The sequence below is a fragment of the Staurois parvus genome, unplaced genomic scaffold (assembly GCF_062004578.1).
Source record: "Staurois parvus isolate SC_StPar_1 unplaced genomic scaffold, SC_StPar_1.0 ptg000503l, whole genome shotgun sequence".
Taxonomy (NCBI): domain Eukaryota; kingdom Metazoa; phylum Chordata; class Amphibia; order Anura; family Ranidae; genus Staurois; species Staurois parvus.
The window spans coordinates 1,737,235-1,764,495 of NW_028318299.1; the positions used below are offsets into that span (position 1 = coordinate 1,737,235).

General features: G+C 43.8%; 1 protein-coding gene across 1 annotated transcript; it reads right to left on the reverse strand.

The window, feature by feature from the left end:
• Nucleotides 1–3,679: 3,679 nt before the first annotated feature.
• On the reverse strand, nt 3,680–25,208 carry LOC149451985 (uncharacterized). The gene is made up of 6 exons (XM_089689937.1): nt 25,077–25,208; nt 21,346–21,683; nt 16,527–16,647; nt 10,049–10,119; nt 5,069–5,456; nt 3,680–3,900 (listed from the first exon to the last, which is right to left on the reverse strand). The coding sequence occupies exons 2-5, from the start codon at nt 21,671–21,673 to the stop codon at nt 5,086–5,088; spliced, it is 891 nt and encodes a 296-aa protein (XP_089546063.1). The 5' UTR covers nt 21,674–21,683; nt 25,077–25,208; the 3' UTR covers nt 3,680–3,900; nt 5,069–5,085.
• Nucleotides 25,209–27,261: the final 2,053 nt, after the last annotated feature.

The window sequence follows — 27,261 nt, forward strand, 5'->3', positions numbered from 1 at the left end:
TCTGTGTGCCGCATGGAGAAGAGAAAGAGCAGCAAATAATTGTCAGGATTGAAGAACAAAAATGGTGGAAAAGCATGGACAATCTCAAGGTTACAAGTCCATCTTCAGAGATATTAATGTTCCTGTGTCCACTGTGTACAACATTGTCAGGAAGTTTACAGCCCATGGAACTGTAGCTAATCTCCCTGGACATGGACAAAAGAGAAAAAGTGATCAAAGATTGCAATGAAGGATTGTTGGAATGGTGGCTAAAGAACCTCGATCAACTTTCAGACAAATTCAAGCTGACCTTCAGGCACAGGGTACAACTATGTCCACTCACACTATACGACGCCATCTGACTGAAAAGGATGCTATGGAAGGAGACCCCAGAGGACCCCACTACTGACACAGAAACATAAAAAACCCAGACTGGAGTTTGCCAAAACTTACCTGAGGAAGCCAAAATCCTTTTGGGAGAATGTGCTGTGGACAGACGAAACAAAATTCCAACTTTTTGGTAAAGCCCATCATTCTGCTGTTTTCAGAAAAAGCAATGAGGTCTTTACAGAAAAGAATCCAGTCACAAATGGTGGGGGGTCACTGATGTTTTGGGGTTGCTTTGCTGCTTCAGGCACTGGATGTCTTGGCCGTGTGCATGGTATTATGAAGTCTGATGACTACCAAAGAATTCTGGGGTGCAATGTAGGGCCCAGTGTCAGAAAGTTGGGTCTTCGTGGCTCTTCCAGCAGGACAATGACTCAAAGCACACATCACAAAGCCCCCAGAAATGGTTTCAGACAAAGCGCTGGAGAGGACTGAACTGGCCAGGAATGAGTTCAGATCTCCATCCCATAGAGCTCCTGTGGAGAGATCTCAGAACATCAGTTGGGAAAAGGAACCCTTCCAATCTGAGAGACCCGGAGCAGTTGGTGAAAGAAGAGCGATCCAAAATTCCAGTAAAGAGATTGATTTCAGGTACTTTTCCAAGGTGTGTGCTACCAAATATTAAATTGGGGGTACCAATAATTTTGTCCATGTCAATTTTGGGGTTTTATATAGAATGTGTCAGATCTAGCTTTTTGTTTCTCCACTTTTTTCGTGTCATACTGATACAAACAAAAGAGAGAAACACGAGAATGCTGAAATGTGTAGTTGCAGCAAATGTCTGGATGAAATGGTGCCATATCTGACAGAAATGCAGCGGGGACAAGATTTGTGGCCATGATTATATATATATAATTTTTTATTTTTAGTCTACAAGAGGAATATATCAATCTGCACGTTTGCTTTGTCTTCCTTCCCTCCCCTGTGAGCTGTTTATTATTCTTTTATATTTCTGATATGTTAATATATGTAGTTTTTTTATAATATTTTGGAAAATGTTAATATTCGTCCTGTAGCAGGTACAGTATAACCTTCCTTTTTTGTTTTCTGTCTTTTTTGCCTCCTGTTTTCTTTGTCTCCTGTCTTTTGTTTTTTGCAGTTTTTACACTACTTACCGCACTCCATTAGATGTTGTGGAATTGTTTTGTCTCCAAAATAATCTTGTAGATTTAGGCCTGGTTCCCACCAATGTGTTTTTTAGTGCTTTTTGCAGAAGCACACTATAGTCCATTTAACATGGTTCCCTATAGGATACATTCACATCTATGAATTCTTCAGCTGCTGCGTTTTTGGAAAGGGTTGGGGACTTTCAGTTGGGGAAAACGCAAAACGGAGCATTTTTGGTTCAATAGAGTTCAATGGAGATGCTGCTGTAGTGCATGTAGTACGTTTTTGATGTGTTTTGTGTGGTTTTTTTTTAAGGAAGAATTAGTTTAATTTTGTTTCATTTACTATTTTTTTTTAAACAAACTCCAACTTTACAGAATGATTGGAATTCAAATTGGTTGAAAATTGCTCGACCGATCCGAATGTCAAAAGTTCCGAAAAGTTTCCGGCTTTTACTTTAAAGCTGGCTCAGTGAAATCAAAGTGAATAAAGGATGCAGCAGGCGAGTCCATTTTGCTGAAATGTCATTGCAGCAACTCAGAATGGTCCTCAGTAGTTTGTATGGCCCCCATGTGCTTGTATACATGCCTGATAATGTCGGGGGAGGCTCCTAATGAGACCACGGTTGGTGTCCTGGGGGATTTCCTCCCAGATCTGGACCAGGACATCACTGAGCTCCTGGACAGTGTGAGGTGCAACCTGGCGGCGTTGGATGGGCCGCAACATGACATCCCAGAGGTGTTCTATTGGATTTAGGTCAGGCGAGCGTGGAGGCCATTCAATGGTATCATTTCCTTAATCCTCCAGGAACTGCCTGCATACCCTCACCACATGAGGCCGGGCATTGCTGTGCACCAGGAGGACCCCAGGACCCACTGCACCAGGAGGAACCCAGGACTCACTGCACCAGGAGGAACCCAGGACTCACTGCACCAGAAGGAACCCAGGACCCACTGCACCAGGAGGAACTCAAGATCCACTGCACCAGCATAGGGTCTGACAATGGGTCCAAGGATTTCATCCGCATACCTAATGGCAGTCAGGGTGCCATTGCCTAGCCTGTAGAGGTCTGTGTGTCCCTCCATGGATATGCCTCCCCAGACCATCACTGACCCACCACCAAAACGGTCATGCTGAACCATGTTACAGGCAGCAGAACGTTCTCCACGGCTTCTCCAGACCCTTTCACGTCTGTCACATGTGCTCAGGGGGAACCTGCTCTCATCTGTGAAAAGCACAGGGTGCCAGTGGTGGACCTGCCAATTCTGGTGTTCAATGGTAAATGCCAATCGAGCTCTATGGTCCCGGGCAGTGAGCACAGGGCCCACTAGAGGACATCGGGCCCTCGGGCCACCCTCATGAAGTCTGTTTCTGATTGTTTGGTCAGAAACATTCACACCAGTGGCCTGCTGGAGGTCATTTTGTAGGTCTCTGGCAGGGCTCATCCTGTTCCTCCTTGCACAAAGGAGCAGATACCGGTCCTGCTGATGGGTTAAGGACCTTCTACGGCCCTGTCCAGCTCTCCTAGAGGAACTGCCTGTCTCCTGGAATCTCCTCCATACTCTTGATTCTGTGCTGGGAGACACAACAAACCTTCTGGCAGTGGCAGGTATTGATGGGCCATCCTGGAGGAGTTGGACTGCCTGTGCAACCTCTGTAGGGTGGTCCAGGTTTGGCCTCATGCTACCAGTAGTGACACTGACCCTAGCCAAATGCAAAAGGAGTGAAAAACAGTCAGAAAAGATGAGTAGGGAAAAAAATGGCAGTGGCCTCCACCTGTAAAACCATTCCTGTTTTAGGGTTTTCTCATTGCTGCCCATCTAGTGCACCTGTTGTTAATTTCATTAGCACTCTGATTACTAAGTCTTCCTTTCCATTTTTTTGAGCAGTGTAGATTTGACCAGAAAAGTAAATAGCCTGAAACCATAGCTCATATTCAACCAGAAGAGAAAGTACCTTACAAACATTTGATATCGCCCCATTTGCACAAAAGCCCCGGTTTTATATACAGTATACGTTTGAAAATTCCACAAAGAATAATAAGCAAAAATATGAATTCCCATAGAAGGAATTTGTTCAGTTTTGCTGAATCAATAACTATGAAAATGTTTTCTAAATAATCTTCTGAGTGTGTCTTGGCAGAGCAGGATTTGTTCCTCTCGGATTATACTTCGGTTTTATAATACGGTCACATTGATAACAAACATTTCCTGGCAGAAGTTTTATTTTATACTCATAGATATACTGAACTGTGAACATCACGTCATATATATATACTGTATACCTGTAATGACACGTCAGAGGTATTATACAATGTATAGAGATCCTTGTGCTATATATTATGTATCAATCGAGGAATATTATTTATTGACAGATCAATCAAATCTTTGTAGATTTTCTCCATTCACTTTTCTTGATCTTCAGTAGCTGAAGGAAAAACAAATAATATTAATTACAATATATAAAATAATAGTGTGTGACTGTGGGGAAGGGACATTAGAGTGTAAGCTCCTCTGGTACAGAGACTGATGTGACTGTGGGGGAGGGGACATTAGAGTGTAAGCTCCTCTGGTACAGAGACTGATGTGACTGTGGGGGAGGGGACATTAGAGTGTAAGCTCCTCTGCTACAGAGACTGATGTGACTGTGGGGGAGGGGACATTAGAGTGTAAGCTCCTCTGGTACAGAGACTGATGGGACTGTGGGGGAGGGGACATTAGGGTGTAAGCTCCTCTGATACAGAGACTGATGTGACTGTGGGGGAGGGGACATTAGAGTGTAAGCTCCTCTGGTACAGAGACTGATGGGACTGTGGGGGAGGGGACATTAGGGTGTAAGCTCCTCTGATACAGAGACTGATGTGACTGCGGAGGAGGGGATATTAGAGTGTAAGCTCCTCTGGCACAGAGACTGATGTGACTGTGGGGGAGGGGACAGTAGAGTGTAAGCTCCTCTGGTACAGAGACTGATGGGACTGGCTCAGTGTTCTCTGTACAGCGCTGTGGTATATGTCAGAGCTATATAAATGTATAATAATAATAGTGTGTGACTGTGGGGAAGGGACATTAGAGTGTAAGCTCCTCTGGTACAGATACTGATGTGACTGTGGGGGAGGAGACATTAGAGTGTAAGCTCCTCTGGTACAGATACTGATGTGACTGTGGGGGAGGAGACATTAGAGTGTAAGCTCCTCTGCTACAGAGACTGATGTGACTGTGGGGGAGGGGACATTAGAGTGTAAGCTCCTCTGGTACAGAGACTGATGTGACTGTGGGGGAGGGGACATTAGAGTGTAAGCTCCTCTGGTACAGAGACTGATGTGACTGTAGGAGAGGGGACATTAGAGTGTAAGCTCCTCTGGTACAGAGACTAATGTGACTGTGGGGGAGGGGACATTAGAGTGTAAGCTCCTCTGGTACAGAGACTGATGTGACTGTGGGGGGAGGGGACATTAGAGTGTAAGCTCCTCTGGTACAGAGACTGATGGGACTGGCTCAGTGTTCTCTGTACAGCGCTGTGGTATATGTCAGAGCCATGTAAAGGTATAATAATATCCATGTGTGACATTCAAGTTCAGTAATTCATAGTCCCTCACCCTTTGGTCCCACATGGTTACATGATTCTGCACATTTTTTTTTTCTTTTTTTCCTTTCGTTCCTTATCCCATTCAGCTTTCATTTTTTCTTTTTCTCTCTCTGTCTCATTCTTATGTGCGATCTCGAGCAGCATCTGCACCCTCTTCAGGTGCTCCTCCTCCGGGGTGCCATAGGAAGATGCCGTGTTGTCCCGGAAGTTCACCTGATCCAGTACCTTGTTCAGGATGGACAGGAAGGTCTTGTCCTTCTCCGGGGTTTTGATGTGGTCCTTAGAAGTGTAATTCTCCACTGGGAATATTTGCTCCATCCCGAGGCCCCTAAAATGCCGCTCCAAAGTCGTGACATCTCCAAGATATCTTTTGGTGAGGATGATGATTGGTAGAAATCCTGGAGAGGATAAACACAACATTAGCATCCTTAAAGAAAGAGGAATGACCCCGAGGCCAATCAGGCAGCAGTCATCTGGGTGACCAGACCAAGTGATTGCCTTGTCTTTCAGGGGTCGTTCCCACCAGTCCTATTGGAGTGCATCGGGTAATGTCACCCCAAACAGTCCCAACACATAGACAAGGAAATGTGCATTGCTTTCGTTCATACCAACATTCTGAAAAAAAAAGGGGCATGTTGCAGCTTTACCCAAAATTCGATTCTATACTGCAAGGCAATGAGTTGCTGTACATACAATGGAATAGGGTGCTCTCTGGTGCACATAGTGCACATACATAATACACGCCATGGAGCACATGTTATGTTACGTGCACCTTGTCCCGCGCCCACTGGTGCAAATGAGTCTTAAACCATCAGAGAGGTTTAACCCCTCCCCCTCCAGAGGATTTCCCCCACTTCCTGACCAGGACATTTTTTGAGATACAGCACTGCGTTACTTTAACTGACAATTGTGCGGTCATGCAACGCTGCACCCAAATAAAATGTATGTCCTTTTTTCCCACAAATAGAGCTTTTTTCAGCTTTTTTTTTCGCCAGTGAATTTTTTTTAATTTTTTACACTATGTACAAAAAAAGACCAACAATTGTGAAGAAAAAATAATATTTTTGACTTTTTGCTAAACATATCCAGTAAAAAAATTTAAAAAATCTAATTTTATCATAAATTTCTGCCACAATGTATTCTGCTCCTTGTCTTGGCTAAAAAAAATCCCAATCCGTGTAAATTAATTGGTTTACGTGGAAGTTATAGTGTTTACAAATGGTGGTATAGATACTGGATTTTTTTTTAATCTTATTTTTTTACTAGTAATGGCGGCAATCAGTGACTTATAGCGGGACTGCGAGACTGTGGCTGGCATTCTGACACTGGGGGGGGAACTGACTGACATCCCCAGTGACACAAATACAGTGATCAGTGCTAATAAAAAAGCACTGACACTGTGCTAATGGAACTGGGCAGGAAGGGGTTAACATCTGGAGTGATCAAAGGGTTAACTGTGTGCTGTTTTACTGTATGCTGTGTGTGTGCTTTCCTCTGTAAGCACACTGCTATGCAGAGCCATACAAAGCAGTGTGCAGGAGCTGACAGGAGAGAAATCTGTATTGTTTATACATAGGTCTCTCCCCCGTCTGAGTTACTCGGCAATCACTGGGTGCCGGCGAGTAATCACTGGCCAGGACCCAGTGATTGACAGCCAGGGCCACAAATGCCAGAAATGCAAAATCACGCTTATATATGTGATTTTGCGCACCTCTGCCGCCCTGTAGCAGTATTTCTGCTATAGGGCAGAGGGGAAGCGGTCAATATTTAGCACTTCTGTCTGGCTGCAATACTGTCCACAGTTCAAATCCCGGCCAGGACAATATGAGTATGGAGTTTGCTTGCTCTTCCTATGCTTGGGTGAGTCTCCTCTGAGTATTCCTTCCCTCTAGTACTGCTAACAACCCGCCTTCTCTTTAGTTTTCTGATAGGAGCGTCTAGCTCTCCTGCTCCATCGTGGCTGCCGGTCTCATTCCAACATCCTGGTTTTGATTCTCCCTCTCTGCTTGTCCACCTGGAAGGTGATTGATATGGTCAGTCTCTGGGTGGAAACCAAACCTGATTTAAGCCAGCCAAGCCTACAGTCTCATGCTTGTGATAGCGCTGGCTACACGTGCTCAAGCTCACTGTCTGTCTGCCCTGCTCTGATCTCTGGATTCCCTTATTGATGATCTTGGATCAGATATCAACTGTTCTCTGAACTCTACCTACCTTTTGACTAAGGATCTGACCCTGACTATTTTGAACCTTGCCTGCCTTGTACCTGGACTGTTATTGAACCACTCTGCCTGTCTGCCAACTGCAAGTACCTGTTTGCTGTACTGTGCTGGGTCCAGGCACTATAGCATTGTGTGTAAGACCTGGGAGAAACCATACCGGTAGGCCTGCTTGCCTTATGGGAAAGAGGGTTGCTATAGGTGAAGAACACAGAAGCCAGCTATAGTGTCTGACCTGCGTTAGGGGTAACCATGGCAGCTCCTTTAGATTACTAATAAACCACTACAACCACTAAAAGCCTGATGTCGGCTATCCAGCTGAGTGTAAAGACAAACTCTTTCTTTTAAAGCTGAACTCTGGGATAGGAAAATATTGTCTAAGGCTGTTCACACTATGCAGGTGCAATATAGTGAACGCACCTTTCTGCTTGTCTTCATTTTGATGGGCTGCCCTAAGCACGAGAAATGCAGAAAAGAAGTCCCTGACCATTTTTCACAATTGTTTTGCACTGAATAGCATGTTGATTTGGCGCCATGTGTTTTGGTGCGCACAAAACTGCGCACATCAGCAGAAGCCTGGGGGTACCATTAATAAGTGGTTCTAAAGCTGGAAGGTTTTTTTAATTTCATGTTTTGTATGCATGAAGGTAAAAAAAGCTTTAGAATACAGCTCCCCCCTCAGCCCTCCCAATACTTACCTGAGCCCAATCTTATTCCAGCAATGTGCATGAGTGTAGAGGCTCTCCTGGCTCTTTCCCTCCTCATTGGCTCAGAGACATGGCTTCCACTGCACTCAATCACAGCCATTGAGGAGGGAGCAGAGGGTAGGGCTAAGCCACACTCTGTATATCTTATGGACACACAGATCGGGGCTCGGGAGTAAGCACACACAAGTGCCCCTATAGCAAGTGGCCTGGTATGCAAGCACTCAGCATGGGGGAGGAGCCAGGAGTGCTGGTGGGTGAAGGATCGGGCTGCTCTGTGCAAAACCTCTGCACAGAGCAGATAAGTATAACATGTTTATTATTTTTAAAATATGCCTTTTTAATAACTTTAATGGTACCTCTGAGCATCTGCTAAAGGGCAGCGTGTTTCTGTGCGTGTTGGGAAAGCGTGTCATTTTTTGTGTGTTCCCATCATGCACTAATGTGAAAATAGGTTTGTCGCAAACGTGCGCAACACACAGTGAAGGACGCAGACTCCATTTTGTTTAGAGTATCCATTTCTCCCTTATTCTTCCCTCCCCCTCCCTGTCTCTGAGAGGAGATATTTGGCCAGCGTGTGTGTATGTGTGTGTGTGTGTGTGTGCTGGTTGTGGGTCACTGGCAGGCCAAGGCAGCAGGGAACCCCAGAGCTATAAACATCTCTGAGCTAGGTGCCTAGCTGTCTGGAAAAGCTGTGCCATTTCACACCTCGGAAGAGATAAGGCAAGCTTTCCCAAGAGTTGAAAGAGATTCCGATCTCATAAACCTAGCTCACCATAGGTGATAGAATCAGATAACCTCTGTTAAAACCATGTTTTCCCCTATGTCTCATACCTTGGAATATGAGAGACTAACATAAAAAACAGACATATCATCAGATGGCCAATGAGCAGGCGAACAGTTTGATGGGTCACTCGCCTTGTCTCGAACACACCGGAAAGCAGAAAAATAGATCTCGCGAACCATACAGTGTACACTTTCATAATTCATATCTAATCAATCCTCAGACTTGGCTGCATAATAATCTACTCACGGGTGGAATGTCACTTGTACAGATGGACAGTTATGGGCCAAAATATGAATTATGGATGATTTTTGCTCTAGTTGAGGCATCCGCCCATAACTACACACCTAAACGGGTTATTGGGCCTGGACTTAAGAGACACCCCCTGCTGGGGACTACAAAATAGGCTCACAGACCTAAGAGGAAGAAGTTGAAGACGTCTCCCATTTTTAACATCAATACCACCTGGGAAGACCCCTGCCTTTTGCTCTGAAACTTGATCTGCTTACATCCAAGGCTTAATGGCAAGTACCTTAACCCTTTAACCTCTCTCTGTTATCTCGTTGCTGTGCTGTTATGCTCTGTATATGTATATATATCTTAGTTACATCCTTTTTCTGTAAATATTTTTATTGCACCCGTTTTGACCTTTTAGTAATAAATCTTTCTTTGTGAAAGTGTTGAATTGTTTCTATAGCTCTGTATTGCAATTTACGAATCCCTGCCTCTAAAGAGAACGCTACTGTGTTTGTTTAAACCTCTGTATAACCGGCCTGCGGACCGTTTTATACAAACGATCATCTCAATCAGTATTGTGTTATAGCTGATAACGCCGAGTTTCCTCTTTCTCTGTACAAAAAGGAGGTGGTGGCAGTGTGAAGGGTTAATTGCGTAATTAACCTGACCCAGTAACAATCGCCCAGGCTGCCGGTACATCGATTGTGGTCCATTAGCTGGAAAATCATTGTGCAGGGTGCAGCTGGGTGTGGCATTGTTACACACGTCACATTGCAGTTTTAGATTGGCTAGTCCTTCAGTCATGAGTTTGGGTGAGAAGGTCTGGGGTCTGACGCCGCGATCATGACAAGGTTAAATACAAGAGTCATCATGTGTATTCATCATTGAACCTCTCGACTAGCTACAAAGTTACAATGTTGCAGTCTGATCACTGGGGGGAGGGGGGACTGAGGAAATGCTTACTCTTGCCTGCAGCAGACTGGGGACATCATTTTGGTCAAAGTTTCCTGACTGGAGTTGATAAGATAGAATAAGTAGAATGGTGTTACCTGTAAGCTTTTGAGCATTTTTAAGAAATTCTTTAATTTCTTCTGTCGATTCATCAATTGCACATTGCGCACTGAAAGTATAAAGCAGAAAGAGAGTTCCAATAAGAAAAAGAGCTGCTTTATTATTGGGGATTTATATAGCGCCAACAGTTTGTGCAGCACATTACAGTTACAATACGAGAGGAAACAGAGGGCCCGGCTCACTAGAGATACAATCTAAGAGATCTGTAGCATATAGGGGCGGGTATATTTGTATCATTACCAATCTCTTTATGAACAAATGTATGAGGATTATTCTTCTCAAAAGCCTTGTGTCCTTAGGCCTCATGCACACAGGGCTTAAAAACACTGGTCTTAGGGTCCATTCACAGAAAAAAATGCCAGAACTAATGATGGGTTTGGTGTTCGAGTCGAAGGTAAGTTCATTTGAAACATCATGAATATAAATAATTGGTGTAGCGCTCTCTAAATAAACCTAGAACCTATACCATAGAATATTAATAATAAAGTGTGACCCTGACGAAGTCACGTGATTAGTGACGCAATGCGTAGGTGACGTCACTTCCGGCGCGGGCGCCATCTTTGGACTCTCAGAAGAACCCATGCAGTTACACCCATACATGAGGTTCTAAAGGCAATGTACAAGACGATTTACAATGAGTTTTCCAGTTTTATATTCATTTTCTGCTTAACCTCCTCGGCGGTCTGATTCTTTCCGATTTTTTGTGCTGAAAGCGGTACCATTTTTTTGCATGGAAATATGTAGTTTTTTTATTGTAGGCTGTAATTTTTGGGAATAACTCACTGAAATCTGTCCGAACAAGAGTCTAGTAAACATTCTGGATATGGTAAAACTTGAAACACAAAATCATAAATTATAATTTAATAAATAATCAAAAAAAAAAAAATAATATAATAATAATAAATTTAATTCAATAATATAATCAAACCAAAAACACTGAAATTTGAAATACAGAGGCAAATTCGCACATCGCAGAGCAAAGTCGCAAAATCGTTTTCAGTGTCTGATGACGAATTTCCCCCACAAATCATTATCACTCAATTCTGCAAGTGGTTCTGATTTACTATCGCTGTTCTAAAACCGCTTTTGACGTAAAGGGACGCTTTTTGGATGCCATGGACTTTTCTAAGTTTCCAGGCAGAAAGAACAGTAAAAATGCAGGCAGGGCGCCGGACAAAGCACTCGGGACAAAATGTATGTGAAATTCATTGAAACAGCAATGACAGCAAAAATGACATTTTTTAAAAATTTCAAATTTCCCGCGTTCCGGCGCCCGTACGTCCCGACGTCACAGGGACCAGAACACGGAAGCCGGATGCCGGCATCGGCCGGAGGAGATGGCCGGGGACGCTGCAGGGGACACATCGCGGGAGCGAAGGAAAAGGTAAGTGCTGCAAGGACCCCGAGAGTAACGCCGCATGGTAAGCCCGAGTGTAGCTCGGGGTTACCGCTCTTGGTATTGAAATTTTACCCCGAGCTACACTCAGGAAAACCTCTAGGGAGGTTAATAAACGGTATCACGCTATGGAGGTTTTTCTCTTTGTGGATCATTTGGGAGCTGGTTATACTGAGTAAGAGCCATTTGAGAAAAGGGGATATCGAGCTGGTCCTTGGTTTGGAGTACCTATGCTGCCTTTGCTGGAGGATTCTTTTTGACCCAGGAAGGATCCAGGAGTGATCCATAAGGCTCAGAGGTGAGGAGCCAATCTAGCTGTGTGTGGAGTCAGCACCTGAGCCTACTACGCACAAGATTCACTTGCATGGGTTTGTTTATGTATTGCTGTGGACACAGGTTTCACATATCAGTTTATGCCTAATATCTGTGAGCGAGTTATTTGTCATATTCACCATTGTTTTGGATTTTTATCCCTCTTCAGTGTTATATACTGGTGTTGAATTGTGTGTGTTGACACAGAGCACTTATCACTCTTTATGTATCCCCCAGGGTCTGGGTCATAGTTTTTTTTTCACCATATATAAAGTCTTTGTTTATATTGCACTTTATTGTGACCCTATTTTTACAGGTCCTTATTGTGTTTTCTCACTTTATTGTTAATATTCTATGTTATAGGTTCTAGGTTTGTTTAGAGAGCGCTACACCAATTGTTTATATTCATGGTTTTTCACTTTAGGTAATGAGGTGCAGGTGTAGCAGCTGATTTCAGTTTATTAGATTTGAGCGCAGGAGGTTTTTCCCTTTTATTCAATTGAAACATCGGCCACAGGACTGCTGATAGAGATCACGGGGCCCCGTACACGCTACCTGACAGGGCCCCTCCAAGAAAACATCAGTGATATTTTGATAAAAATACATGAAAATCATTCTTAGCGGACACATTATACCTCACACAATTCCTGCTAAATCTAAAAGATACATCAGTATTGAGGTAATAAACAAAGCTCTCTGTGGAGGAGGTCTGGGGCTCATTCACATGGGCGCTGTGGCCTGTACAGTGTGAATCAGTGGCTCATTTATGTGGCTGGAGCCACCGGGAACTGTATGAACACAGCCGCAGGTATTAATTTGACAGGCGTGTGGATGCAGGTGTATGGCCCCGAACACAGTGTGCATCTGGGGCCACTCACCCACATCTGCACATTTGTCAAATTAGGACCTGTGGCTGTGTTCATACAGCCGCTGCATCTCCTCTGAATTGCAGGCAGCTCCAGTCTGAAGCCCTCCTTCACACAGAGTACCTATGGGATGGAGTGCTTCATTATATTTTTTTAACAATTTTTTGAACAGCCCTGTCAGGTAGGAGGGATGGGCTCTGGTGAAATATCATTATGACAGACTTACCTAAAAAACTGTCAAGGTCCTACGGCTTGTGTTGCTCCATGTACTGGCATCCATCTTAGGTGTCTGCAAAGCATTGTGGGATCCTTTATGCTTTCAGCCCTCTGCGGCTCCTCCCCCAGGAGGTGGCGGCTTATCACATATAAGTCTGCTGTTTGTAGCTGTCCATTGCATTTGTGTCCTGTCTCTTGCACAGCAACAAGCTCCTGTTTAGCTACTAATTGCTTTCCTGGATACCGACTCGGCTTTGGCTAAGACTCCTCCTGGCTCCTGATCCCGGCTCTGGCGACCATTCTTCCTGGCTCCTGATCCCTGCTCTGGCGACCATTCTTCCTGGCTCCTGATCCCGGCTCTGGCGACGATTCTTCCTGGCTCCTGATCCCGACTCTGGCATGATTGTTCCCGGCTCTTGATCCCGGCTTTGGCTACAATTTCCGCTGTTGGACTTGCATAGACTCTTGTCTTATTTTTATATTAATAAACCTACCTTTAATTGCACCTCCTTGTGTGTCTGGCTCCTCACTCCCTGACAAAAACATATTTCTCCAGTGGCGCGTTGTCACCACTGACCGGGACTCCATCTTCATCTTCCTCCTGGATTCTTGGGCTCTGGCCAATAGAATGGCTAAGCCGTGATGATGTCACTCCCATGCATGCGTGTGGGAGTCTTGGTGGCAGCACAGCTCTCTCAATGGACGGCATGCGCAGTGCACATGCATTGGTGGCATCACCAGCTGCCACACATGTAAATATTTCTTAAACTTTCACCTTTAGGAAATATTATTAACTGAGCCTACAAGTCAGCCTTACTATAGACTTATCTGTATGTAGAAGAAAAAAGCCGTTTACTACAACTTCAGCTAGATCAGTTAGTGGATGGTAAGGGGGAGAGGAGTGGGAAGCCCAGCAGCACAAAGCACACTAAGCTGCACTGGGACAAGATAAAAGGCATCAAAGCGTATATTCATTCAGTGACTGGCCTTCCTCTTCATGGTTCTCACTGGTGCCCACTCTGGATGGAGCTGCACAGATCTGTGCAGTAATCCACTGTGAAACTTTGCCTCTGTGCAGGAGTGCCCTGAAATAAAGACCAGCAAAAAAGCACATACCAGGGGCGGTCTGACCATTTGGAAACTCGGGCACTGCCCGAGGGCCCGGGGTCAATAGGGGGCCCCATGATCCCCTATTGCCCAGGGGCCCCATAAGTTGTCAGTCCGCCCCTGGCACATACCCGTACCCTATTTGGAGAGGAGCTACTACCTGAGTGCTGACCCCCTGAGAGGGAGATCTGTGTTCGGGGAGAGCAGACAAGTGGAGAGGCTGCATGCTAGAAGGATCTGAGGGTGTGATCCCACAATACGCTTTGACCTATACGGGTCGAAGTTTTGAGGTGAGAGGCTAATCTAGCCGTCGGTTGGATTTTCTTTACCAGCAGTTGCCCCCAGTCACTTACATCAGCACGAGTGTCGTATTTGAATAAGTGGTATTATCCACTCATTGGACTTTGGAGCACAAGATCAGACGTTTTTTAGTTTGATCTAATTAGTGTGTTGTTTGCACATTATTTGCACATTTTTTGTCACATATTATTTTCTGTTTGATGTATGTATATTTATTGCACTTATTGAGATTTTCATATATTGCACTTATTGATGGTACATATCCTCTGTTATATATTGTGGCACTAGTAGTTTTTGGTGAGTTTGTTTACAATACATTTATATGTACTAGTGTGATGGATATGGTAAAATGCCTATTTGGTTTCCTATTGAATATATATATATACGTTTTTCTACACATTTTTCTACATATTTATTTTTATACTTTAATACTATTTCTTTCTTCATATTTATAAATGTTTAGCATGAATACATATGTTGTGTGAATATTTTCTGCCTGCTGGGCTTTGTGGTACTTTAAGAAATCCTTGTTTTAGAAATGTTTGCTCACAGGCACCGACCCCCTCCCATCGTGTGATTTCGAAGACAAAGGAATGTTTTTCTTTCTATAAGATAAGACGGAAGAAGATCACACCTATACCATGACGGAGATTGTTTTTGTGTGGAAATGACCAATCAAAGACTAATATAATGCTTATACTGTTGTCACATGACTCTTGCATCATTCTGCATATATAAGCTCACTTTCTCATTATAATAAACTAGAAGTATTCATAGACTGAACTTGTGTGTCAGCGTGAGTCCCTTCCAGTGTGCGCACATTCCAAAGCTAGAATGATAAATTAGGACAGGAACAGATAAGCACTGGACAATTTAGTCCTCAACTAAATCACTAGTCCTATGCATGTTTTATACATCCTATATTGAGCCTGCAGTGGTATTGACGTATCACTGGTTTCACTGGACTATTATTCACTTTCACGTTTTAGTCCAGCTGTAGAAGACTAATATTTGAGGTAGTGTATCTACGTGTCACATCGCATGGTGGTATATTGTTTCACAGGTATTTCACTTTTTGATTGTGACACATTTTGTGAATATTTTTTTTTTTTTTTTGTATCACCATTGTGCTTTATTTTACACGGTTTGTCATTAGTTATTTATTCACATAAGGGTACATTTATTGATTTTGTATTTTTTCATTTATTATATATGTGAGTAGCGCTACATTTATTTATTGATTTTAAACCACAGATCACAGGTATATGATTTAATGTTAGCAGCTTCTCTTAATAGGACACTTATCTAGGAGCGCAGGAGGTTCACACCGGGGAGAGAGAATTATCTTAGAAGAAATGGAAGAATGGTTCACATGTTTACAGATTCATGTATAAATTGAAGAACTTGATCAAATTTGTTATGTGGTGAGAATATATGGAGAACTGAAGAGAATCTTTCAACATAAACAATTTCATATGACTGTGAAAGAGAACTAATAATTTTATGTTGGCCTTGCACGCTGGACTCTAATATATACATGTTGCACCTTCCCAAGAGGGAAGGATTAATCTAGCAGCTGGATTTTTACATTTTATTTAGGATCTATTTTTGTGATCTATTGCATTTATTGTGGTGGCAGTAGCTACAGATAATTCTCAGGCGTGGATTTCATCATACATTACATGCATAGATTGAGGCTTTAAGTGAAAGATCATAATCCACATCCAGCCTCATGGTGCCTTTATTTGGTAAGAATGTTGCTCTGAGTGTAAGTTCTGTTGCTGTCTCCTGGCTGTCAGACCTGTGTCCAATGTCTGGAATGCCTGGGAGTGGAGGGGACAAAGCACACAGCCAGGATGGTGGATCTGGAGTCAGTCTTTGCTCGACATTCATAAATCACAGAGAGTCATTAGACAAGAAACTGAATCAACCAGCAGGTCAGTGTCATATTGAAGGTCATCTTGGCTGATCATTTAGGCCACTGTCATTTACTTGAGTGCCAATATTTCCAAGCCAAGTGCCTGGACCTATTCCTGTACACACAGCGAAGGGTTCATGGAAGCTGAGGGGGGGAAGTTGGACAATGTTCTTTTAAATGTATTTCTCTTCCGTCAAACTTTTCCCAGGCACATAGAAACAGATTATTTCCCATAGTATCATGTGGAATCCTATCTAATTTCTGGTGAAGTTCTGATGAAAAAGCGCAGGGCAGGAGCCCAAAGAAACACACGCTAACCACAAATAATGATAGAAGGTCACCTGTAGATGAATATCGGCAGTAGAAGGTCTTTGGAGTTAAGTTTGGCCGTGGTTATTGCTTTCATCCTCTTATCAAAACAACTTTCCCAAATCACCTCTTCATCCAGAGGCTGCAAGTTTCCTGGAATATATATGGAAGATCATCACACTTTCTAAATGTTTATGGACTGACAATGAAATACTGAACTAGGGTCATAGAGGGTCATACTTATCAATCTATATTAAGAGTAACCTATGTTACCCCAAAGCCACAAATCCTATTCAGATGTTTTTGCTCTGACTCTCCTGTTTCAGTTCAGGTTTGTATCTGATTTGTGGCTCCTGATTCTGTCAATTACAGCCAGTGAGGGGAGAGCGGGGGCAGGGCTGAGCTGCTCTTGGTGTGTACTATAGAGCGAGAAAATGTCACCATCACACCATGGATCTCCAGAATGGGTCCAAAGATTTGTTCAGCGATCACATTGTTACAGCAAATAGCAATATGTTGGAGCCTCGCAGGACCCTTTAATCAGGCTTATGATCTGGGTTCTGCGAGGCTCCGAAATGTTGCTATTTGTTGCAACGATGTGATCACTGAATAAAGCTTCGAACCAGGGGTGGACTGTCAACTCATGGGGCCCCCGGGCAATAGGGGATCATGGGGCACCTGTGTCCTTGCCCACACTCAAAAAAGCCTATAAAAAAGGTACCAGGGGCATTTCATGGGGCCCCCTACTGACCCCAGGCCCTTGGGCAGTGCCCGAGTGCTTAAATGGTCAGTCCGCCCCTGCTTTGAACCCATTCTGGAGATCCATGGTGTGCTGGTGATATTTTCTCGCTCTGACTATTCACGGTTCCAGTCGGTGGTTGCTTCAGCACCCACTTATATACACCCCTTATTTCTACAGGAACGTGTGCGTTGTGAATCTGTGTGTCCAACAGAGACACACAGAGCAGGGCTCAGGAGAAAGCAGGCATGAGTGCCCCCATAGCAAAAGACTTGCTATGGGGGCACTGGGCAGGGGGGAGGAGCCTGGAGCATCAGCTTGGGACCTGGGAAGAGGAGGACTGGGGCTGCTCTGTGCAAAACCATTACACAGGGCAAGTAAGTATAACATGTTTGTTATGATTGTAAGCTCAAAAGAGCAGGGCCCTCAATCCCCTCATGTTTTGCATTGTATTGGTATTGTTCTGTCACATGTTCTGTCTCCCTCTGTAATGTACAGCGCTGAGCGAACTATTGGCGCTTTATAAATGCTGTATAATAATAATAATAATAATAATAATTAAAAAGGAAAAGAGAGCCTTTATTATCACTTTAATTCTTCACAGCGGGCTTCTAAAAGTGAAAACAAATATAAGGTGAGTGGGGAATAATAAGCCTGATCTTTATCCTATCCCTACCCCTCATTCTGACACCATCCCAAACTAACCCAACTCAGCCATATCATCACCATACCCCCCAAACCCAAACACCTTGCCTTAACCTATACCATAACCCCTAAAATTTGCCCTTACGTTACACCAACCGTATCTTTAAACTACCCTGACCCTAGACCCTCACACTTGTCCTTCATTCTTTATCTCAGCCATTCAATCAGCCCCTAAATTTGACCCCAACTCTATCCAAACTCAGCCGTCTCAATTCCCTCCTCTAAGACTAGCTCAGAACTCTTAGTGGAACCCTTTAAATTAGCCCTCGCCTTATACCATAAATCTTAGCCTAACTCTTGGGTTTTGGTTCATCGGATTTCAGCACCAGAAGCTCTTAGCAGATTTTCAGCATGGGGGGAAATAATGTGCATGGAATAATGAACCTAACCTGTAACCTGTCCCTAACATTTTGCATATTCCTAACATAGCTCACCATAATCCTAACCTAACATGTTTGGCCCTAATCCTGAACCGTAATCCTGCCCCAGCACTGAATGGTTTGTACTTTTGTCTTGCATTTCTGAATCCTGTGCTCAGATCCTTCTTGAGATTTGCTGAATGCTGAATAGTTGTATATAAAATGCACTTTTTATCTTTCAAAAAGTGTTTCCCAGAGCTATACCTTTGCTCCAATTTCTAAATTGTTGTATTTGTAAACTTCAAAAAGCCAGTATAAAGGAATAAAATGGTAAAAAAAAGCACTTGTGGGTTCAACTAATCTTTTTTTGTATAATTCTCCTTTTAAGGGGGCTTGACAGGGGGTGTGCCCTATGCCCTCATACATTTGCTAGTAGGTGTCCCTCATTTCCATCCCAAAAAGTTGAGAGGTATGCATTCACTAAGATGTCCATCTAAGAGTCATTTGAAACTATTTATACTTCCCACAGACACCTCTGCTTGTGAAAGGGAGTTCCACATTCTTACTGCTCTAAAAGTAAAGAATCCCCTGTGCAGTTTAAAGCGGAGTTCCACTCACCCTGTGAAAAAATAAGTCAGCAGCTACAAAAACTGTAGCTGATGACTTTAAAAAAACAGCCACTTACCTGTCCCGTGGTGTGTCCCCCGCAGCCCATGTCACCAGCCGTCCTGTATTCCAGGAGGCCGGCATCTTCAGTGTGGGCACCCGGCTGCGATAGCTTGCGGCTTCACAGCCGGGTACCCACTGCGCATGCGCGAGAAGTGCTGTACTGTGTGAAAGGCCCTGTAGTCTTGTGGGACCTGTCACATGTCCCAAAAGACTACAGGGAGGGAGGGAGGACACCTTCCGCTTCCGATCACCTAGGCGATTGGACCAGAATTGGGAGTGGGTACCTGTCAAATTCAGGTACCCGATCCCTCCCCGCACCCCAAAGGTGCCAATCCTTAATAGGGAGTAGGGGGGCAGTCCTTAAAGTGGAACCTCCCCTTTTGGGTGGAGCTCCGCTTTAAGGTTAAACTGCTTCTCCAATTTCATGGAGTGGCCACATGTCTTCTTAAGGTCCCTGAAGCTGAATAGTTTTCTGTTGGGATCACCATTGAGGTATCTGTATACCTCTATCATATCTCCTCTCCATATATCACATCCTTAAGCCTGCTTTTCTTGGGTCCCCCACTGGAGCTTCTGGCTCCTCCTCTTCAGCGAGTGCCCTAATAGGAAGCCGCTTCCTATGGGGGCACTGGTGTGGGCTCACTCCTGAGCCCTGCTGTTTATGTCCATAAACAGACAGTGGAGTACATCCCTGTCCCCACTCCTTTATCATAGGATTTGATTGACGGCAGTGAAAGCCAATGAGTCCTGATACTATCAATCTGCACTGTGGGGAAGGAGAAAGAGGTGAGAGCCGTTGCGCTTGTGCACATGGCTGGATTGAGATCAGCTGAGGAGGAAATGTTATTGTACAGAAGGCTTTTTATTTTTATGCAAAGAATGCATTAAAGTGTTACTAAACCCAGGACACTGCATTCCCTATATCCGCTCTCCCCGGACCCCGCATCCACTATATCCGCTCTCCCTGGACCCCGCATTCACTATATCCGCTCTCCCCGGACCCTGCATTCACTATATCCGCTCTCCCCAGACCCCGCATCCACTATATCCGCTCTCCCCGGACCCTGCATTCCCTATATCCGCTCTCCCCGGACCCTGCATTCCCTATATCCGGTCTCCCCGGACCCTGCATTCCCTATATCCGCTCTCCCCGGACCCTGCATTCCCTATATCCGCTCTCCCCGGACCCCGCATTCACTATATCCGCTCTCCCCGGACCCCACATTCACTATATCCGCTCTCCCCGGACCCCGCATTCACTATATCCGCTCTCCCCGGACCCCGCATTCACTATATCCGCTCTCCCCGGACCCCGCATTCACTATATCCGCTCTCCCTGGACCCTGCATTCACTGTATCCGCTCTCCCCGGACCCCGCATTCACTATATCCGCTCTCCCTGGACCCCGCATTCACTATATCCGCTCTCCCCGGACCCCGCATTCACTATATACGCTCTCCCCGGACCCCGCATTCACTGTATCCGCTCTCTCCGGACCCCGCATTCACTATATCCGCTCTCCCCGGACTCCGCATCCACTATATCCGCTCTCCCCAGACCCCGAATTCACTATATCCGCTCTCCCCGGACCCTGCATACACTATATCTAGTCTCCCACAGTACATAGAACATGGAAGTGCAATTATTTTAGTAAATATAATACCTTTTCTCATCAGCAGTATATAGAAGTCTTGTGACTTCTATCAGTGTCCAGACCAGCACTAGCTAAAGCTTGTAGAAGGAGTTTTCTTTCTGCTCTAGGAGGATTGAAATCCCCTGACCTCTGTCTGGACAGTGCTGATTGGCCCTGTGCTGATCACATGCACTCTCCCAAAAATAAAAAATAAAAACTTTCTAGCAATATACACCAAACTGAGCATGTGCATGCCTACAGTTCAGTTTGGAGATAAGCGGTGGTCACTTGAAAAAGGGGAGGAACAGAGAAGAAAAGATCAAAAAGCCTTTTTGCACAATGCAGAGGATTAACCCCTTAGGTTCCACAGTGAGTATAACCAGCATGATTTGCTGCATCTACAGACTGATTGTACTGTTGGGGGTTTAGTAACACTTTAAGGTATAAAACCCTGAGCCTATGGAACCACTTTTAATGTCCTTAGTTGTAGACAAATTAGATTTTGAGCTGATTTGAGTGATAGGGCTTGATGTGAACAATTCTATGTCCTTTGTAAAGTTACACGGATAATGCAGAAAAACACTTTTATATGCAAAAACAATATTATTCTAAAATGCTGGGACAGCAGTGGGATGTTTAGAGTGTAAGCTCCTCGGGGAGGATCTCATGTAATGCATTGATGGCCTCTACTGAATGCTGGCACTAGAATTTGTACAATTATTAGACATGAAATAAAGAACACTGACCAAGCTGAGTGTAAATTTCCTCCTTCTCATAGCTGTCTGCTTTTCCAAACCCTCGATTGTCCACCAGGGTGATGACTTCAGTCAGACGGTACGATGTTCTTCTCCGGGTTTTCCCTCCGAAGCTTTCAGCTGCCGATGCCTCAGAAGCTGTGGCCTCAAATCTGCCACCATGCATGGCGTATCTCAGAGAATTGATGAAGGATGATTTTCCATGACCAGTTTGACCACAGACCTGGAGCAAGATCCGATTGTAGCCCAAATTTTCTATCTCAGAGCTTTTAAGGTTGTACCTGAGGACCCTCTCTCTCAGGTTCACTAATTCCTCCATCTCTGCTGACCTGGAGCAGTTTTTGTGACATATTAGGACAGAAAAAAGAGAAAGTGAATTAAAGGGAACCATCACAAAGCAAAGATCCCAATCAAATAATCTCATATAACGCTTGCCATTCTCCAGATCCCAGGTCCAGGTGAAACCGAATCAATTCAGTGTAGATGAAGTCCCTGGATCAGATTTGGGATACGCCAGAGATAGATAATGACTGCTTCCCCAATAGCTTCTAAAACTTTTGAGACATGTATCTTGTTTTGTGACAGATTGCCTTTAAATAAGTACGTTACTCGGGAGACACTTGTACAGTGGGGATCAAAAGTTTGGGCACCCCAGCTAAAAATTTGTATTAATGTGCATAAAGAAGCCAAGGAAAGATGGAAAAATCTCCAAAAGGCATCAAATTACAGATTAGACATTCTTATAATATGTCAACAAAAGTTAGATTTTATTTCCATCATTTACACTTTTAAAATAACAGAAAACAAAAAAATGGCGTCTGCAAAAGTTTGGGCCCCCTGCAGAGTTAATATCTTGTACTGCCCCCTTTGCAAAGCTGAGACCTGCCAGTGTCATGGATTGTTCTCAATCATCGTCTGGGAAGACCAGGTTATGTCAATCTCAAAGGTTTTAAATGCCCAGACTCATCTGACCTTGCCCCAACAATCAGCACCATGGGTTCTTCTAAGCAGTTGTCTAGAAAACTGAAACTGAAAATAGTTGACGCTCACAAAGCTGGAGAAGGCTATAAGAAGATAGCAAAGCGTTTTCATATGTCAATCCTCTGTTCGGAATGTAATTAAGAAATGGCAGTCATCAGGAACAGTGGAAGTTAAAGCAAGATCTGGAAGACCAAGAAATATATCAGACAGAACAGCTCGCAGGATTGTGAGAAAAACAATTCAAAACCCACGTTTGACTGCACGATCCCTCCAGAAAGATCTGGCAGACACTGGAGTTGTGGTACACTATTCCACTATAAAGAGATACTTGTACAAATATGGTCTTCATGGAAGAGTCATAGGAAGAAAACCTCTTCTACGTCCTCACCACAAAAATCATCGTTTGAACTCTGCAAATGAACATATAGACAAGCCTGATGCATTTTGGAAACAAGTTCTGTGGACCGATGAGGTTAAAATTTAACTTTTTGGCCGGAATGAGCAAAGGTACGTTTGGAGAAGAAGGGGCACAGAATTAAATGAAAAGAACCTCTGTCCAACTGTGAAGCATGGGGTTGGATCAATCATGCTTTGGGGTTGTGTTGCAGCCAGTGGCACAGGGAACATCTCACGAGTAGAACGAAAAATGTATTCAATAAAATTTCAGCAAATTTTGGATGGTAACTTGATGCCATCTGTGAAAAAGCTGAAGTTAAAGAGAGGATGGCTTCTACAAATGGATAATGATCCTAAACACACCTCGAAATCCACGGGGGATTACATCAAGAGGCGTAAACTGAAGGTTTTGCCATGGCCTTCACAATCTCCTGACCTCAACATAATTGAAAATCTATGGATAGACCTTAAAAGAGCCGTGCGTGACAGACAGCCCAGAAATCTCAAAGAACTGGAAGACTTTTGTAAGGAAGAATGGGCAAAGATACCTCAAACAAGAATTGAAAGACTCTTGGCTGGCTACAAAAAGCGTTTACAAGCTGTGATACTTGCCAAAGGGGGCAGTGCATGCTATAAATTCTGCAGGGTGCCCAAACTTTTGCAGACGCCATTTTTTTGTTTTCTGTTATTTTGAAAGTGTAAATGATGGAAATAAAATCTAACTTTTGTTGACATATTATAAGAATGTCTAATCTGTAATTTGATGCCTTTTGTAGATTTTTCCATCTTTCCTTGGCTTCTTTATGCACATTAATACAAATTTTTAGCTGGGGTGCCCAAACTTTCCATCCCCACTGTAACTGCTTGCAGTAAAAACGCCAGTTTTGTTTAAAAAAAGGGTATAAATTTGTCCCAGTAGGCATTATGTGCACCGTCAAGAGAACCAGCCAGGGCCACACTTAGTCCTCATGCACACTGGCAGTTTTTACAGCTGCTGTTTTTGGCTTTTGGCATTTTTTTCTACAGCCAGTAAACTCCCAAGCATGTTATCATGTGTCCACGTAATCAGCATTTTTTGGCAGGGGAGTTTTTCGGCTGGAGAAAACCCCCCAGAACTAGTGGGTTTCTAGAGGAGTTTTTCAACATGCTCTAATGCTGAAAAATGCAGTAAAAGGCGGTAAAATGCGACAAACCAGCGTTTTTGGACTTTTTTTGAACAAAACTTTTTTTTTTTTTTTTTAAATCTCTAAAAATGCAAACGCGGAAAAACGTGGCTAAACGCTAATGCAAAAATGCTATAACAACATTGAAAAACATGCATTCTTAACGTGACTTTACATAGCTAATGCTACCAGCGTTATTAAAACGCCCCGTGTGAATGGAGCCTTATGCTAAAATCTGAACACTATTATATTCTAGAATCTTATATCATTACATCTGTTCAAGACAACTTACTAGAGGCTGTCTGACTCTTCAACTGGACAGTATAGGTTGGGGTCAGAGGTCATTTTAAGCCCTTTTTTCTGCCTGACCTCCAACACAACTCTTGGCTTCCGAGAGTGCACAGGAGCAACATTGGCACTGATTATACTACATACTGTAGAGGTCCTACTAGAAAGACCCATCTCCTTAGTACTCAGTTTTAGCACGTGCACAGGAATGGAGCTTTCTAAATACGTACAAAATTCTTTCAATGTGTGTAGCTTATCTGAACAGAAATGTTTTTTTTCCTGTAATATTTTGAGGTTTTGAGGAACTTCTAAAGAAAAGGTTGACCCCAAACAAGTCTGCAATGTCGGACATTGACCACACCAGTTTTTCCAACATGATACATTGTACTCATTGCCCATCCAAGACCCAACATACACACGCCAGTCCCAACACACAGAATATTTTTTCTAGCAGAAGTGCCTGAGCTTTGGAGGTTGTTCCTCAGACTTACGTGCACCCCTTTTTCAAGACCCCGGTGTCATTTGGACTTTGGTATATGATGACAAAGAAAAATGGCTGTCGGAAGCATTCAACAGACTGAGGATCATTTATAAAGTAACTATCTGGGAAACTGCTTACACTTTTCACTCCCAAGTAAGCTGCAACCCTACAGCCCTGTAGTAGACTAGAAATACATTTGAAGTTTCAAAAATATGTATAAAATATTTAACATTGTATACATTTTTGCTTCTGGTTTCCTTCATCTACCTCTGTATTAGAATCTATTATTCAGCTTCTTCAAAAGCAGAAGGTGCTCTCATGTTGTCATTCCCATCCCAAATCCAAAACCAAATGTATTCTTTGTTTGAGGCAAGGGAGCCAAACCAAGAAAATGATTCGTAAAGCTTACTTACCGCTTGTGTATCGATTGAAGTCCTTTGTATAAACAAGTTGGAGATTCTGCTTTTTGCTAATAATTTTTACAACGAAAGTGAAACAATGCTTCCTGTAGTCATAGTTTCCTGCTGTCTGATGTGTGCCTTTTTTGTTTGACACGTTAACTGCAAGAATTAAAATGGCAGTAAGCTGGAGAGATAGCCAGGATGGTATTGTCTCTTAATCCTCCTCTAGGACTTGGAGGGTGGGTGACGGGTCCCCCCAATTCTAGAAAGTAGTAGCTTGTGAAGTGAAGAGGGGGAGCATAAGCAGATTATTGTCTGACGCTTAGGATGTTCTTTCAGTGCAGTATGAGGTACAGCTGGGGAGGTGTGAAGGGGATGCTAAAGATAAATAGAGGCCAGAGGTGTGAGTATGAAGGAGTCTCCCAGCTTCACTCAATCTTTAGGAGTTTTGTGAACATTCCAGTCTACGATTCTGGAAAGGTGGCAGGTGTGGTAATAGTTCTGGAGATCAGGTAAATCCGTTCCCCCTTTGTGCCTGGGAAATGCCAGCCTCGCGTAGCTGATTCTTGGTCTGCGGTTGTTCCAAAGGAAACTGGAACATAGGTTCTTGTAGGAGCACAGGAAAGCAAGAGGAAGGTGAATGGGTACAGTTTAGGGGAGGTAGAGAAGGCACGGGAGAGCATTCATTTTAAGAATGGATGCTCTCCCGAACCATGAGAAGATAGGTTTGTTCCAGCATTTGAGATCGATTGTTAAGTCCCACAGAATTGGCAGGTAATTTTTGGAATACAAATCTCAAAGGCACGTAGGAAGTTGGATGACAAGATAAGTGATGGCGTCTGGTTTCCAGAGAAAAGGAAAGTTGTTTTGGCAGTGGGAAACAGCCTGCGGTGAAAGGGATACATTAATTGTATAAGATTTCGAGAAGTTTATTTTGAGCTTAGATAAGGAGCGAAAGTGTTAGAATTCTGCTAAGAGGGCAGGGAGAGTTGTGTGTGGTTACGTGAATAATAGCAAAAGGTCATCCACAAACGCTGCAAGTTTGTACTCTCAGCCTGCAGAGATAATTCCTCTGATGGTGGAGTTGTGTCTAAGACAATGCATTAAAGGTTCCAGTGTTAGTACAAAAAGGATGGGGAAGAGGGGGCACCCCAATCTGGTACCATTGTGGATAGAGAAGGCGTCTTGACAGGCTGTTGTTAACACCAACCCGTGTAGACTGTGAAGCGTATAAGGACGTAACAAAAGTTAACATACGAGTGCTGAGACCCATGGTCTGTAGAACAGTCTCCATGTAGTCCCAGGCCACCCTGTTAAACACCTTCTGCACATCTAAGGAAAGGAGGACATCAAGAGGTGGTGCAGGTTAATGGCTTTAATGGTGTTGTCCCTGGCTTCCCATCCAGGGATGAAGCCCACTTGGTTAGTTGTAACAATCGATGGGAGAAGAGGAAGCAAGTGAGAAGCTATAATTTTGGCAAAGATCTTGATATCGACGTTAAGAAGAAAGACCGGCTGATAGTGGGCTGCTTGGGTGGTGTATTTGCCTGCTTTGGGCATAATGGCCATGTGAGCATCCAGCATCTTTGGGGTGAGGGGAGCAGAGGATGATAGGGAGTTGAAAGCTTGTAGGAAGAGGGAAGAAAGGACGCCCAAAAACGTCTTGTAGTATGTGGCTATGAAACCATCTTCTGGGACTTTTAGCTGGTTTCAGCTGTTTGAGTGCAAGTTGCCATTCCTTAGGGGAAATAGGAAGGTCCAATTTTTTAGCAGTTGTTGGAGTAGATTTAGGGCAAGGACTAGCTAACAACTCTCTCAGGAGAGTCGATCTGGAAGAAGGAGAGAGTAAGGGGGTCTCTGTCGAAGAGAGGATATATAAGGCGGAGTAATACGTTTCAAATTCTTGCGCTATGTCTGCACTGTTTTCTAATAGCACTCCTTTAGAGGATCAGAGTTGATGAACCCTTGCCCTAGCTTTCTTGGAACAGAGAGCTTGTGCTAATAGATTACTGCTTTTATTGACGTGTTTGTAGAAGAATTTTTGTGCAAAACGTAGTTCCGCCAGATTTTTTGTGCCATCTCATCTAGAAGGAGGGTGCGGACTTCAGTAAGTTGTTGGAGAGCTTGTCTGGCTAGGGTATGTTTGTGTTTCACTTCCAGGAGTTTGAGTTTGGAAAAAATCTCCTTCAAGCACACT

Coding starts and splice junctions, on each gene's coding strand:
- LOC149451985 (XM_089689937.1), bottom strand. CDS start 21,673: ATGGAGGAATTAGTGAACCTGAGAGAGAGGGTCCTCAGGTACAACCTT. Junction 16,648..21,345: donor GGAAATTTACACTCAGCTTG/GTCAGTGTTCTT, acceptor TATATATTCCAG/GAAACTTGCAGCCTCTGGAT. Junction 10,120..16,526: donor CTGCCGATATTCATCTACAG/GTGACCTTCTAT, acceptor TTATACTTTCAG/TGCGCAATGTGCAATTGATG.